The 14,974-nt window shown below is 46.4% G+C and overlaps 1 protein-coding gene across 2 annotated transcripts in view; it reads left to right on the top strand.

Annotated features, from left to right (window-relative positions):
- The window catches only part of pde3a (phosphodiesterase 3A, cGMP-inhibited), a 96,565-nt gene that overhangs the window by 40,160 nt on the left and 41,431 nt on the right, over window positions 1–14,974 (top strand). The window contains exon 2 of one of the 2 annotated variants that reach the window (XM_014153016.2): window positions 11,007–11,057. The exons of the other annotated variant lie outside the window; for it this stretch is intronic. Within the exon in view, the coding sequence (XP_014008491.1) occupies window positions 11,007–11,057 (51 nt within the window). The remainder of the gene's footprint in view (window positions 1–11,006; window positions 11,058–14,974) is intronic. 2 annotated transcript variants of the gene reach the window in all.

Genomic DNA, 14,974 nt, shown 5'->3' with positions numbered 1-14,974 from the left:
AGAAATACGAGAGAGAGATAGTGATACGAGAGAGCGATACCTAAGAGCGATACGAGAGAGAGATAGAGATAGAGAGAGAAATATGAGAGAGAGATACGAGAGAGCGATACGAAAGAGCGATACGAGAGAGAGAGAGATAGAGAGAGAAATACAAGAGAGAGATAGAGAGAGAAATACGAGAGAGAGATAGAGAGAGCGATACGAGAGAGAGATAGAGAGCGAGAGAGAGCGATACGAGAGAGAGACCGAGAGAGAGATATGAGAGAGCGATACGAGAGAGAGATAGAGAGAGAAATACGAGAGAGAGATACGAGACAGAGAGATACGAGACAGAGAGATACGAGAGAGAGAGGGCGATACGAGAGAGAGCGATACGAGAGAGCGATACGAGAGATAGAGAGAGAGATAGAGAGAGAGATACGAGAGAGAGATACGAGACAGAGAGAGTGATACGAGAGAGATACGAGAGAGAGATACGAGAGAGAGAGAGCGATACGAGAGAGCGATACGAGAGAGCGATACGAGAGAGAGATACGAGAGAGAGAGAGCGATACGAGAGAGCGATACGAGAGAGAGATAGAGAGAGAGATACGAGAGAGAGATACGAGAGAGAGATACGAGACAGAGAGAGTGATACGAGAGAGAGATACGAGAGAGAGAGAGAGCGATACGAGAGAGCGATACGAGAGAGAGATACGAGAGAGAGAGAGCGATACGAGACAGAGCGATAAGAGAGAGAGATACGAGAGAGAGATACGAGAGAGAGATACGAGACAGAGAGAGATACGAGACAGAGAGCGATACGAGAGAGCGATACGAGAGAGCGATACGAGAGAGCGATACGAGAGAGAGAGAGCGATACGAGAGAGCGATACGAGAGAGAGATAGAGAGAGAGATACGAGACAGAGAGAGAGATACGAGAGAGCGATACGAGAGAAGCGTCCGAGAGAAGCGTCTGAGAGAGAGATACGAGAGAGAGAAGCGATACGAGAGAGAGCGATACGAGAGAGAGCGATACGAGAGAGAGATACGAGAGAGCGATACGAGAGAGCGATACGAGAGAGAGATAGAGAGAGAAATACGAGAGAGAGATACGAGAGAGCGATCTGAAGAGCGATACGAGAGAGAGAGAGATAGAGAGAGAAATACAAGAGAGAGATAGAGAGAGAAATACGAGAGAGAGATAGAGAGAGCGATACGAGAGAGAGATAGAGAGCGAGAGAGAGCGATACGAGAGAGAGACCGAGAGAGAGATGTGAGAGAGCGATACGAGCGAGAGATAGAGAGAGAAATACGAGAGAGAGATACGAGACAGAGAGATACGAGACAGAGAGATACGAGAGAGAGAGGGCGATACGAGAGAGAGCGATACGAGAGAGCGATACGAGAGATAGAGAGAGAGATACGAGAGAGAGATACGAGAGAGAGATACGAGAGAGAGATACGAGACAGAGAGAGTGATACGAGAGAGATACGAGAGAGAGATACGAGAGAGAGAGAGCGATACGAGAGAGCGATACGAGAGAGCGATACGAGAGAGAGATACGAGAGAGAGAGAGCGATACGAGAGAGCGATACGAGAGAGAGATAGAGAGAGAGATACGAGAGAGAGATACGAGAGAGAGATACGAGACAGAGAGAGTGATACGAGAGAGAGATACGAGAGAGATACGAGAGAGAGATACGAGAGAGAGAGAGAGCGATACGAGAGAGCGATACGAGAGAGAGATACGAGAGAGAGAGAGCGATACGAGAGAGAGCGATACGAGAGAGAGATACGAGAGAGAGATACGAGAGAGAGATACGAGAGAGAGATGAGAGAGCGATACGAGAGAGAGAGCGATACGAGAGAGCGATACGAGAGAGCGATACGAGAGAGCGATACGAGAGAGCGATACGAGAGAGAGAGCGATCCGAGAGAGAGCGATACGAGAGAGCGATAGAGAGAGAGATAGAGAGAGAGATACGAGACAGAGAGATACGAGAGAGCGTTACGAGAGAGCGATACGAGAGAGCGATACGAGAGAGCGATACGAGAGAGAGATACGAGAGAGAGCGATACGAGAGAGAGCGATACGAGAGAGAGATACGAGAGAGCGATCGAGAGAGAGATAGAGAGAGAGATACGAGACAGAGAGATACGAGACAGAGAGATACGAGAGAGAGAGGGCGATACGAGAGAGAGCGATACGAGAGAGCGATACGAGAGAGAGATAGAGAGAGAGATACGAGAGAGAGATGCGAGAGAGAGATACGAGACAGAAAGAGTGATACGAGAGAGATACGAGAGAGAGATACGAGAGAGAGAGAGCGATACGAGAGAGAGATACGAGAGAGAGAGAGCGATACGAGAGAGCGATACGAGAGAGCGATACGAGAGAGAGATCCGAGAGAGAGAGATACGAGAGAGAGAGAGCGATACGAGAGAGAGAGAGCGATACGAGAGAGAGAGAGCGATACGAGAGAGAGCGATACGAGAGAGTGATACGAGAGAGAGATAGAGAGAGAGATACGAGACAGAGAGAGCGATACGAGAGAGAGATACGAGAGAGCGATACGAGAGAGCGATACGAGAGAGTGATACGAGAGAGAGATACGAGAGAGAGAGAGCGATACGAGAGAGAGCGATACGAGAGAGAGCGATACGAGAGAGAGATACGAGAGAGCGATACGAGAGAGCGATACGAGAGAGCGATACGAGAGAGAGAGATACGAGACAGAGAGAGCGATACGAGAGAGCGATACGAGAGAGCGATACGAGAGAGAGATACGAGACAGAGAGAGCGATACGAGAGAGCGATCTAGAGAGAGATCTGAGAGAGAGATACGAGAGAGCGATACGAGAGAGCGATACGAGAGAGAGATCACGAGAGAGAGAGAGCGATCTGAGAGAAGCGATCTGAGAGAAGCGATACGAGAGAGAGAGCGATACGAGAGAGAGACAGAGAGAGAGCGATACGAGAGAGAAGCGTTACGAGAGAGAAGCGATACGAGAGAGAGCGATACCAGAGAGAGCGACACGAGAGAGAGAGCGATACGAGAGAGAGAGCGATACGAGAGAGAGAGAGCGATACGAGAGAGAGAGAGAGCGAGATAGAGAGAGAGCGATACGAGAGAGCGATACGAGAGAGAGAGCGATACGAGAGAGAGAGCGATACGAGAGAGGGACAGAGAGAGCGATACGAGAGAGAGACAGAGAGAGAAATACGAGAGAGAGAGAGCGATACGAGAGAGAGACAGAGAGAGAGCGATACGAGAGAGAGATACGAGAGAGAGCGATACTAGAGAGAGACAGAGTGAGAAATACGAGAGAGAGAGAGCGATACGAGAGAGAGACAGAGAGAGAAATACGAGAGAGAGCGATACGAGAGAGAGACAGAAAGAGAGCGATACAAGAGAGAGAGAGCGATACGAGAGAGACAGAGAGAGAAATACGAGAGAGAGATACAAGCGAGCGATATGAGAGAGAGATAGAGAGAGAAATACGAGAGAGAGATAGTGATACGAGAGAGAGATACAAGAGAGCGATACGAAAGAGCGATACGAGAGAGAGAGATAGAGATAGAGAGAGAAATACGAGAGAGAGATACGAGAGAGCGATACGAAAGAGCGATACGAGAGAGAGATAGAGAGAGAGATACGAGAGAGAGAGAGATACGAGAGAGAGAGATAGAGAGAGAGATAGAGAAATATGAGAGAGAGATAGAGAGAGCGATACGAGAGAGAGAGAGCGATACGAGAGAGAGACCGAGAGAGAAATATGAGAGAGAGATAGAGAGAGCGATACGAGAGAGAGAGAGCGATACGAGAGAGAGACCGAGAGAGAGATACGAGAGAGCGATACGAGAGAGCGATACGAGAGAGCGATACGAGAGAGAGATACGAGAGAGAGATACGAGAGAGAGATACGAGAGAGAGATACGAGAGAGAGAGAGAGAAATACAAGAGAGAGATAGAGAGAGAAATACGAGAGAGAGATAGAGAGAGCGATACGAGAGAGAGATAGAGAGAGAGAGAGCGATACGAGAGAGAGACTGAGAGAGATATGAGAGAGCGATACGAGAGAGCGATACGAGAGAGAGAGAGAGAAGCGAGAGAAGAGACAGAGAGAGCGATACGAGAGAGAGCGATACGAGAGAGTGATATGAGAGAGAGATAGAGAGAGAGATACGAGAGAGAGATACGAGACAGAGAGAGCGATACGAGAGAGTGATACGAGAGAGAGATAGAGAGAGAGATGCGAGAGAGAGATACGAGAGAGAGATACGAGACAGAGAGAGCGATACGAGAGAGAGACAGAGAGAGAGCGATACGAGAGAGAGAGAGAGATACGAGAGAGCGATACGAGAGAGCGATACGAGAGAGAGATAGAGAGAGAAATACGAGAGAGATACGAGAGAGAGAGAGCGATACGAGAGAGAGCGATACGAGAGAGTGATACGAGAGAGAGATAGAGAGAGAGATACGAGAGAGAGATACGAGACAGAGAGAGCGATACGAGAGAGCGATACGAGAGAGATAGGATACGAGAGAGAGATACGAGAGAGAGATACGAGACAGAGAGAGAGATACGAGAGAGAGATACGAGAGAGCGATACGAGAGAGAGAGAGCGGTACGAGAGAGAGCGATACGAGAGAGAGATACGAGAGAGCGATACGAGAGAGCGATACGAGAGAGCGATACGAGAGAGAGATACGAGACAGAGAGCGATACGAGAGAGCGATACGAGAGAGATACGAGAGAGAGAGAGCGATACGAGAGAGCGATACGAGAGAGCGATACGAGAGAGAGAGCGATACGAGAGAGAGATAGAGAGAGCGATACGAGAGAGAGAGAGCGATACGAGAGAGAGCGAGATAGAGAGAGAGCGAGAGAGAGAGCGATACGAGAGAGAGAGCGATACGAGAGAGAGAGAGCGATACGAGAGAGAGCGAGATAGAGAGAGAGCGATACGAGAGAGAAGCGTCTGAGAGAGAGAGCGATACGAGAGAGCGATACGAGAGAGAGCGATCTGAGAGAGCGTCTGAGAGAGAGAGAGAGCGATACTGAGAGAGAAGCGATACGAGAGAGAGCGATCGAGAGAGAGCGCGATACGAGAGAGAGAAGCGTCTGAGAGAAGCGATCTGAGAGAGCGATATGAGAGAGAGCGTCACGAGAGAGAGAGCGTCTACGAGAGAGAGATACGAGAGAGAGAGAGCGATACGAGAGAGCGATACGAGAGAGAGAGAGCGATGAGAGAGAGCGATACGAGAGAGAGAGCGATACGAGAGAGAGCGATACAAGAGAGCGATACGAGAGAGAGAGCGATAAGAGAGAGAGATAGAGAGAGAGCGATACGAGAGAGAGCGATACGAGAGAGAGAGCGATACGAGAGAGAGCGATACGAGACAGAGAGCGATACGAGAGAGAGAGAGTTAGCGATATGAGAGAGACAGCGATATGAGAGAGACAGCGATATGAGAGACAGAGAGAGATACGAGAGAGAGAGTGATACGAGAGAGAGAGTGAAATGTGAGAGAGAGAGTGATATGTGTGAGAGAGAGATACGAGAGACAGAGAGAGATACGAGAGAGAGAGTGATGTGAGAGAGAGAGAGAGTGATATGTGAGAGAGAGAGTGATATGTGAGAGAGAGAGAGCGATACGAGAGAGAGAGAGTGATATGTGTGAGAGAGAGAGCGATACGAGAGCAAGAGAGCGATACCAGAGAGAGAGTGATACGAGAGAGAGACTGAGAGAGAGAGAGCGAGAGAGAGAGAGAGAGAGCGATACGAGAGAGAGCGATACGAGAGAGAGATACGAGAGAGAGATACGAGAGAGAAACGAGAGAGCGAAACGAGAGAGAGAGCGATACGAGAGAGAGCGATACGAGAGAGTGCGATACGAGAGAGAGAGAGCGATACGAGAGAGAGAGAGCGATACGAGACAGAGAGCGATACGAGAGAGAGAGAGTTAGCGATATGAGAGAGACAGCGATATGAGAGAGACAGCGATATGAGAGACAGAGAGAGATACGAGAGAGAGAGTGATACGAGAGAGAGAGTGAAATGTGAGAGAGAGAGTGATATGTGTGAGAGAGAGATACGAGAGACAGAGAGAGATACGAGAGAGAGAGTGATGTGAGAGAGAGAGAGAGTGATATGTGAGAGAGAGAGTGATATGTGAGAGAGAGAGAGCGATACGAGAGAGAGAGAGTGATATGTGTGAGAGAGAGAGCGATACGAGAGCAAGAGAGCGATACCAGAGAGAGAGTGATACGAGAGAGAGACTGAGAGAGAGAGAGCGAGAGAGAGAGAGAGAGAGCGATACGAGAGAGAGCGATCAGAGAGAGATACGAGAGAGAGATACGAGAGAGAAAGCGAGAGCGAAACGAGAGAGAAGCGATACGAGAGAGAGCGATACGAGAGAGAGCGATACGAGAGAGAGAGAGCGATACGAGAGAGAGAGCGATACGAGAGAGAGAGCGATACGAGAGAGAGAGCGTCCGAGAGAAGCGATCTGAGAGAAGCGTCGAGAGAGCGATACGAGAGAGAGCGTCGAGAGAGAGCGATACGAGAGAGAGAGCGATACGAGAGAGAGAGCGATACGAGAGAGAGAGCGATACGAGAGAGAGAGCGATACGAGAGAGAGCGATACGAGAGAGAGAGCGATACGAGAGAGAGATAGAGAGAGAGCGATACGAGAGAGAGCGATACGAGAGAGAGCAATACGAGAGAGAGAGAGCGATACGAGAGAGAGCGATACGAGAGAGAGCGATACGAGAGAGAGATACGAGAGAGCGATACCGAGAGAGAGAGAGAGTTAGCGATATGAGAGAGACAGCGATATGAGAGAGAGAGCGATACGAGAGACAGAGAGAGATACGAGAGAGAGAGAGATACGAGAGAGAGAGTGATACGAGAGAGAGAGTGATATGTGAGAGAGAGAGAGTGATACGTGAGAGAGAGAGTGATATGTGAGAGAGAGAGAGAGCGATACGAGAGAGAGAGAGCGATATGTGTGAGAGAGAGAGCGACACGAGAGCAAGAGAGCGATACCAGAGAGAGAGTGATTCGAGAGAGAGACTGACTGACTGACAGACAAGAGAGAAGTCCAGGACAAAATATACTGATACTGAAGAGAGAGAGTGAGATACTGAAGAGAGAGAGTGAGATACTGAAGAGAGAGAGTGAGATACTGAAGAGAGAGAGAGACTGACTGACTGACTGAGGAAAGAGATGACTACAGGACAAAATATACTGATACTGAAGAGAGAGAGATACTGAAGAGAGAGAAAGAGACTGAAGAGAGTGAGATACTGAAGAGAGAGAGAGTGAGATACTGAAGAGAGAGAGAGTGATACAAGAGAGAGAGACAGAGAGAGAGAGAGAGAGAGAGAGAGAGAGAGAGTGATACGAGAGAGAGACTGACTGACGAGAGAGAACTACAGGACAAAATAAAAACCCTCCAACCCAAAAAGGCCTGTGGTGTTGATGGTATCCTCAATGAAATTATAAAATATACAGACAACAAATTCCAATTGACTATACTAAAACACTTTAACATCATCCTTAGCTCTGGCATCTTCCCCAATATTTGAAACCAAGGACTGATCAACCCAATCCACAAAAGTGGATACAAATTTGACCCCAATAACTACCGTGGGATATGCGTCAACAGCAACCTTGGGAAAATCCTCTGCATTATCATTAACAGCAGACTGTTAATGAGTGTTATGTTTACTGTTCATTTCACTTTTGTATATTATCTACTTCACTTGTTTTGGCAATGTAAACATATGTTTCCCATGCCAATAAAGCCCATGGAATTGAACTGAATTGAGAGAGAGATATACTGAAGAGAGAGAGAGATACTGAAGAGAGAGAGAGAGAGATACTGAAGAGAGTTAGAGAGAGAGAGATACTGAAGAGACTGAAGAGAGAGAGAGAAACTGAAGAGAGAGAGAAACTGAAGAGAGAGAGATACTGAAGAAAGAGAGAGATACTGAAGAGAGGGAGAGAGATACTGAAGAGAGAGAGAGAACCGGAGAGATAGTGAAGAGAGAGAGCGAGATAGTGAACAGAGAGAGATACTGAAGAGAGAGAGAGATACTGAAGAAAGAAAGATACTGAAGCGAGAGAGTTGGAGATCGAGGCTGTAGAGAGAGAAAAAGAGACTGGAGAGAGAGACTGGAGAGAAGAGAGAGTCATTACCAGTGGTGGTGTTTCGTTCATGGTCAATTTAACACACTGCATCATTATCATCTTATTAGGTAGATTGCTTCATCTGTCATTTAACAACACACAGACAAACAGAGTTCTGGTTTGCACCTCTGCCTCCCCATCCTCTGGCATCCTCCCTCATGCTCCCTTCATCCTTTGTCATCCTCCCTGAGAGTTCTTTAATGTTCTATTTTTCTCTTTCTGTCTAAATGAACAAACCACTTAGAGAGTTAGTAGGAGGACATATCAGGCTCTCTGTTTGCTCATTAGATTTTCATCAGCTGTACGCTCACCGCTTACTCACTCCCCTCTGGTTCAGTGGTAGTCCAATGTCTCCTGTTCTTCTGCCCAGGGACTTATTTTTTACATTTGAGTCATTTAGCAGACACTCTTATCCAGAGTGACTTTCGGTAGTCAATGCATGCATTTTCATACTGGTCCGCAGTGGGAATTGAACCCACAACCCCGGCTTTGCAAGCGCCCGTGCTCTACCGTTGCGGGACTCAGCCTGAGCCACACAGGACCCAGTTACTCTGTTACTGGTAACTTGTTTAGAACTGGATGGTTCTGATGGCTCAGTTGATTAGAGTGTTGTGACTATTACACAGTCTCTATCACTGGAGTAGAGTGGGCTTGATTCCTTAGTGGGCTACTGTATCGTGTGTCAACTGTAAGTCACTTTGGATAAAAGTGTCTCCTAAATGACTCTATTATTTATATGATACATTAAAGCTGTCCCTGGATAAAACTGGAAACAGTTTCAAATCCTAAACCATGGAAAGGAACACTGCTCCATTTCAAACGCTACTTCTCTAATGATTTTACCAGAGAACTCAATAAAATGAAAGGTACAGCCCCGGGCCTCTATTTTTACTTAAAGTTGCTCTGCTGCACTTCTAGGAAAACAGCCCAGCCAGACCATAATATAACATATAGACCTGCAGGTTTTTATTGGAAGTCTAGGAAAACAGTCATAAACAATGTTGACATTTGAGAGAAGTCTTTGACAGATGAGAGAAGCTCAAAGCTGTCGGACATAGCCTACATTGTAGACTTGGTTAACTTAATGGGTACATGGCTGAGACTCACCGTCCAACCATGGAGAAGATCAGGTGGGTCTCTCTCTGATCATTATAGCCTCTCTGTATGTTTCCTGGTATTAAAACCTATGTATATATATATTGTAACGACATACACAGCTAACTATGGTGTGGTCAGCGGGAGAAAACACAGTGCCCCTGTGACAACAATTTTGGACCTCCTTGTGGCCCCCTAAATGTGGAGTATGAAATAATTTTTACATAACAAATTTTTGCTATCGTTCTTTTTTTACATCCGTTATTAGACAGTGGCAACGATGATGATTATGAACATGGTCTTTTGCCTGCTAATGCCTGCAATGCAGTGAAGAAAACGATATGACAACAATAACTCTAATGTAACTGGCCCCTCTAACAGTACAACTGGCCCCAGTTGGGAGACGACTACAGTACCATCCTCTCCTCTACGCTGAAGGACGAGAGAGTGGAAGAGGCAAAAAAAACACCCAGAGAAAAAGTATCGGAATTATCCTTTTATAGATAAATGTTGTTTCCCCTGACTCTCTCTCTCTCTCTTTTTTGAAAAGGTTGTAAAATAATCATGGTTACGTTTGTGGCTCAATGGGAATCTGGGTGAGGACCCCACCAATAAGAAGTGTTACGTAATGTTACTGTATGTAACGTACAGCCAGCCGTCCACAGACACAGTCAGCTAGTCAATGCAGGACTCATTCTCAACAGCTGAGTTAAGACGCCCCATCAGACTGCAAAAGACTGGACACTTCTAATACGAGGACACCTCTTTTTTTGCTCCCTGCGAGCAGATACTCAAATCAGAGACAATGTAACTGAATTTAGAGAGACTCGTTCACCTTGTTGTACATCGGTTCAAACAGTGAGAATATTCAAGCTACTGTATATTTCAGTCAGTTTATGGATTCCCTCTTCGCGGCAGGTAGCCTAGTGGTTAGAGCATTGGGCCAATAACCGTAAAGGTTGCTGGATCGAATCTCTGAGCTGACAAGGTAAAAATCTGTCATTCTGCCCCTGAACAAGGCAGTTAACCCACTGTTCCTAGGCCATCGTTGTAAATAATAATTTGTTCTTAATTGACTTGCCTAGATAAATAAAGGTTAAAGAAAAAATACATATCTAATAATTCTCCTGGCCCTGCCTTACCATGAAGATTATGCCAGGGTAAACTAGTCTCTGTATGTGTCTCCAAAATGTCAATGATGCTGTAATGCTGTGATGTTGATCCTGCGATGCTTCCTGTCTGGCGATGCGAGTGTAAACGAGCCTGCACTTAGCATGGCGTGCCTTCAGGAGGGAGGTTAGTGTGTGTGTGTGTATGTTAGTACTGTGTGTTGTCTATTTGCTAATTAGAGTGATTAAAGTTTTAGCCTGGCAGAGGCCATTATGCTGTGCTGAAAGGCTCGGTACGCCCCAGCCTCACTGTGAAATGACATTAAAGCCTTGTTGAACAAAATAGAAAGTGTTGAATAGCGGAATAGAAGGGAGGAATGAGAGGGGGACGGAGGGATGTGTAGAGGAAGCCCGCAAGCGTAGGTAATGCGCTTTTCTTTTCTTCATCAGCACCGCCTCGCATTTATTTTTAGCCCTCAGCGGAGAAGGGGAGGAGGAGAGATAGTGGAGGGTGATAGAGAAGAAAGCTCAAAGATACTGTAATACAGTAGTAGACTGTAGTAGACTGGAGGTGAATGGTGAATGTCGTCTAAACTGGTGTCTCCCTCTCGTCTCCAGATGATCTCACAGACTGAATGGGACCACAAGAGGGGTGCCCGGGGATCCCAGGTAGGACAGAGAAGGGGAGAAAGGGGGAACATGCTTCTTTTTCTAACCCTTCATTGAATGAACACTTCAGGTTAGTACAGTGAGGGGGAGGGAGGAGAGGGGGAGGCGGTGGGGAGGAGGGGGAGAAAGGATGGGGAATGCTTCTTTCTCTAACCGTACTGGATGAACACTGACAGAGCGAGAAATCGATAACACTACTTCTCACTTCTCCACCTGACTGACCAGTGCTTGCGTGCATATCCCCTCCTCTCCTCCTTTCCCCCTCTTCCCCTCTCTCTCTCCCTCCCCCGCACGCACGGACGGACGGACGCACGGACGGACGGACACGCACACACTGATCGACCAGTCAATCACAACCTTCCACATTGTATCGTGTCTGTGAGAGATTGGGTTGGCAGGAGGAGAATGTATTGAGCCCTTGTAGAATCTGGAGGCTTGGTACTGATAGCAGGAACAATGACACTAGCACGGGCTGAACAATGTGTCTGAGTGTGCATAAACATGTGGGTGAAACATCTTGGTTCTGCAACTCTCATTGATTTTATAGGGATGCATTCCCAAAAAAATTATATCAATGGAACCATGTGTAGAGAAATAAATATTGGGATATTGACATTATTCCAGTCTTGTTATTGACATTATTTCATTCTTGTCCCATCTGGGAATGGGAGTGTCTGTGTGTGTGTATTTTAGTTCAGAAAGAGCAGGTCTCAGGGGAAGAAGAGAATGTATCGCTCATCCCACAGTGTCTCTTCAGTCCCTGATATGAAAGCTCGGCTATGAAAAGCCAACTGACATTTACTCCTGAGGTGTTGAACTGTTGACCCTTCTGGTCATCTATGAACATTTGAACGTCTTAAACAAAGATCTTGCCTAAATGACCATGTACTCTTATAATCACCACCCGGCACAGCCAGAAGAGGACTGGCCACCCCTCAGAACCCGGTTCCTCGTAGGTTCCTGCCTCTCCAGGGATTTTCTTAGCCTCTGTGCTTCTCCATCTGCATTGCTTGTTCTTTGGTGTTTTAGGTTGGGTGTCCAGCCAGGTCACTCGAGATCCAAGGCAATATTTGACATTCGTCCAGGTACCCAGGGAGATGCCTATAAAACTGGCCACTAGGGGCAACAGTAAGGACTATTACCATTAAGTATGCTTGCGGCTTGCTAGGGCATTGCGGATGGGGATAGTGGATAGGCGTAACCAGCGAGCTCTGGCTCTGAGGGTCGCGGGCTCAGTCCCAGCACTAGGCACTCTTTTTATAAACCCTATCCCAAACCTTAACCCTTACCGTACCCGTTCGGAATGAATTCCTAAACCTGGAAAACACTTGAATACCTGTCACGTTTACTCCCACTCCCCCTCTCCGGCGATTCGTTGCCGCCAGTGTGGTGATTAATGCACACACCTGTCACCATCGTTACGCGCACCTGCCCCTCATGAGACTCACCTGGACTGCATCAGCTCTATGAGTTCTACCTGTCACTCCCTCAGGTTCATTCCCCAGTCAGCCTTGTTGTTATTTTCCTGTCCTTATGTCCAGATGCTGTTCGTGTTTAGTTTTCATGTTTATTTATTATTAAATCCCCACCCGTACTTGCTTCTCGTCTCCCAGCGTCTGTGTTACAACACTGAAGTCAAACCGTGTCAAACTGTGAGATCTTGTTATCTGTGACAGCTGCTGCTCTAAAAAGGGCTTTATAAAATACATTTGATTGATGAATGCACTGCCATGCTCTCAATAGTCTAACGTGGCTTCCTCTTCTTATCTCTTTTGCTCATATCCTCTCCTTCATCTCTCCTTATTCATTGTTTACTCATGAGGAAGCGTTGTACTAGTGAAAGCAAATACCTGGTAAAAGCCTCATCCTATTGCTCTCGGCTGTGTCTTCAGTGCCACAGAAGATGAAAGCGAGAGGACACGAGGAGAGGATGAAGCCACTTTAGACTACTGAGACATGTCTGTGATGTGTGGGTAGCACTTTACTAATGCAAATAACCCACTTGTATTCTTTCCCGTCTTTTCACACTATTAATAATAAAAGGGAAACGCGTAGGACGGGATGACGCGTTGTTGCGTCCAATTTAACCCAAAAAACTATTTTTATTGTGTAGGACTCACTTTGCTCTTTGCCCCAGCGTCTCCTAGCAACAGGCTATTTTCTATATAAATGCTTCCTGTCTGTCTGCCCACCTCGGCGGAGCGACGAGTGGAGGAGCACCTAGGAGCATTCTCTCACAGGATTGGCTGAGGCAGGAGCAGGCGAGGGCCAGAGGGTTGTTGGGACTGACTGCATAAGTGGTACAGTGGGGCAGAGGAGAGAAGGGTGTGAGAGAGGAAGGAAAAGAGAGAGGGAGAGAAGAGGAGAGGAGTGACAGCTTACTTTCTGAGGAGGACAGACGCCACAGGAAGACAGCTACTGCGGCTGAGAGGAAGAGATAGGAGTCGGGCATCGGGTGTTTAGTGTTTGGCATTGGTTGCTGGTTGCGTGCATTGTGGTTATGATGAACAAGGCGTACACATCGGGTACCATGAGACGCTATCGGGAGACCACCCATCCTTCCAAACAGGTGGGCTCTTTTTATTTAGTGACTGGTTCCACAGACTTTTATAGTTTACTAAACTTTTCGGTCAAAGTGTTACCTGAACATAACATTTTTGGTTAGCCCTAACATAGCTTTAACGTGAGAGAACTTAGGGACGCCCACGCATTAAAATTGTGCTTTTAACACAGAATGTTTTCAACATACTTGATTACATTGTGCATTTATATGGAAATTATTATTCAACATGTCCTCACCTGGGATTGGAACTCACAACCTATTGGTTCATAGAATTCCAAGCTTCCAGCTACGCCATGTCTGTGTCAATGACTGGTTTCACCTGTATTCCTATACTTTACACTTCAAAGTGAATATCAGCTCTGTTAAAAGTCAACTCAAGAAAAACTATTTGATTTATCATAGTGATTAAGGATTAACATTAAAACAGAAAACCCTAAAATAAATAAATCAAATCAATGATGAGAGAATAATCAGATAGCTGACACAGATGTGGTGGTGTGTCAGGAAGTTAAGAATGCTGTGAACCAGGAGGTTGTGAGTTCAAATCCCAGGTAAAGAAACATAGAATAATAATTACTGTGTAATTGAACATATCAATGTGTGTCAGATATGTAAGTTGAACACAATGTATGTGAAAAGAATTGTGGGTGTCCCAAATATTTGCCTATGTTGGAACTAAGTTTGGGCCAGCTAGATAATTCTATACAGTGTATACAGTACTCATAAAGTGTGTGTGTGTGTGTGTGTGTGTGTGTGTGTGTGTGTGTGTCTTATCTGTACCTGCTTCAAAGATAGTGTGTCTGGCAGGTCAGTTTGGGCTTCCACCCCTTGTGGGTTTGAAGAGATCTGTGCCTGCCTAATGGCAAACTATACATTGAAATGTAAATGATTTCACACTACCTGTTGAAGTCAGTAGAACACAGGTAGCCTGACACTAACCTTTCCTAACTGTGGGGAAGCTACTCCAAAGTTCACAACAGGTCAGAGCGGCAGGAATATTGTGCAGTTTTAAGAAAATATTTACAAAATAAAGTAAAAAAAAAAAAAGTTTTATTTGTACATGTAGGTAATTTCTACATGTAGGTAGGGGTAAAGTGACTATGCATAGATAATAAGCAGTGAGTAGCAGCAGTGTAAAAGCAAAGGGGGGTGGGTTTCAATGCAAATAGTCTGGGTGACCATTTGATTAATTGTTCAGCAGTCTTATGGCTTGGGGGTAGAAGCTGTTAAGGAGCCTTTTGGACCTAGACTTTGCGCTCCAGTAGCGCTTGCCATGCGGAAGCAGAGAGAACAGTCTATGACTTGGGTGACTGGAGTCTTTGACAATTTTTTGGGCCTTCCTCTGACACACTAC

This window comes from Salmo salar, chromosome ssa17 (genome assembly GCF_905237065.1).
Source record: "Salmo salar chromosome ssa17, Ssal_v3.1, whole genome shotgun sequence".
NCBI classification, from domain to species: Eukaryota; Metazoa; Chordata; class Actinopteri; order Salmoniformes; family Salmonidae; genus Salmo; species Salmo salar.
Note: the sequence above shows the minus strand (reverse complement) of the source record. Positions and strands in the feature narration are given on the sequence as shown.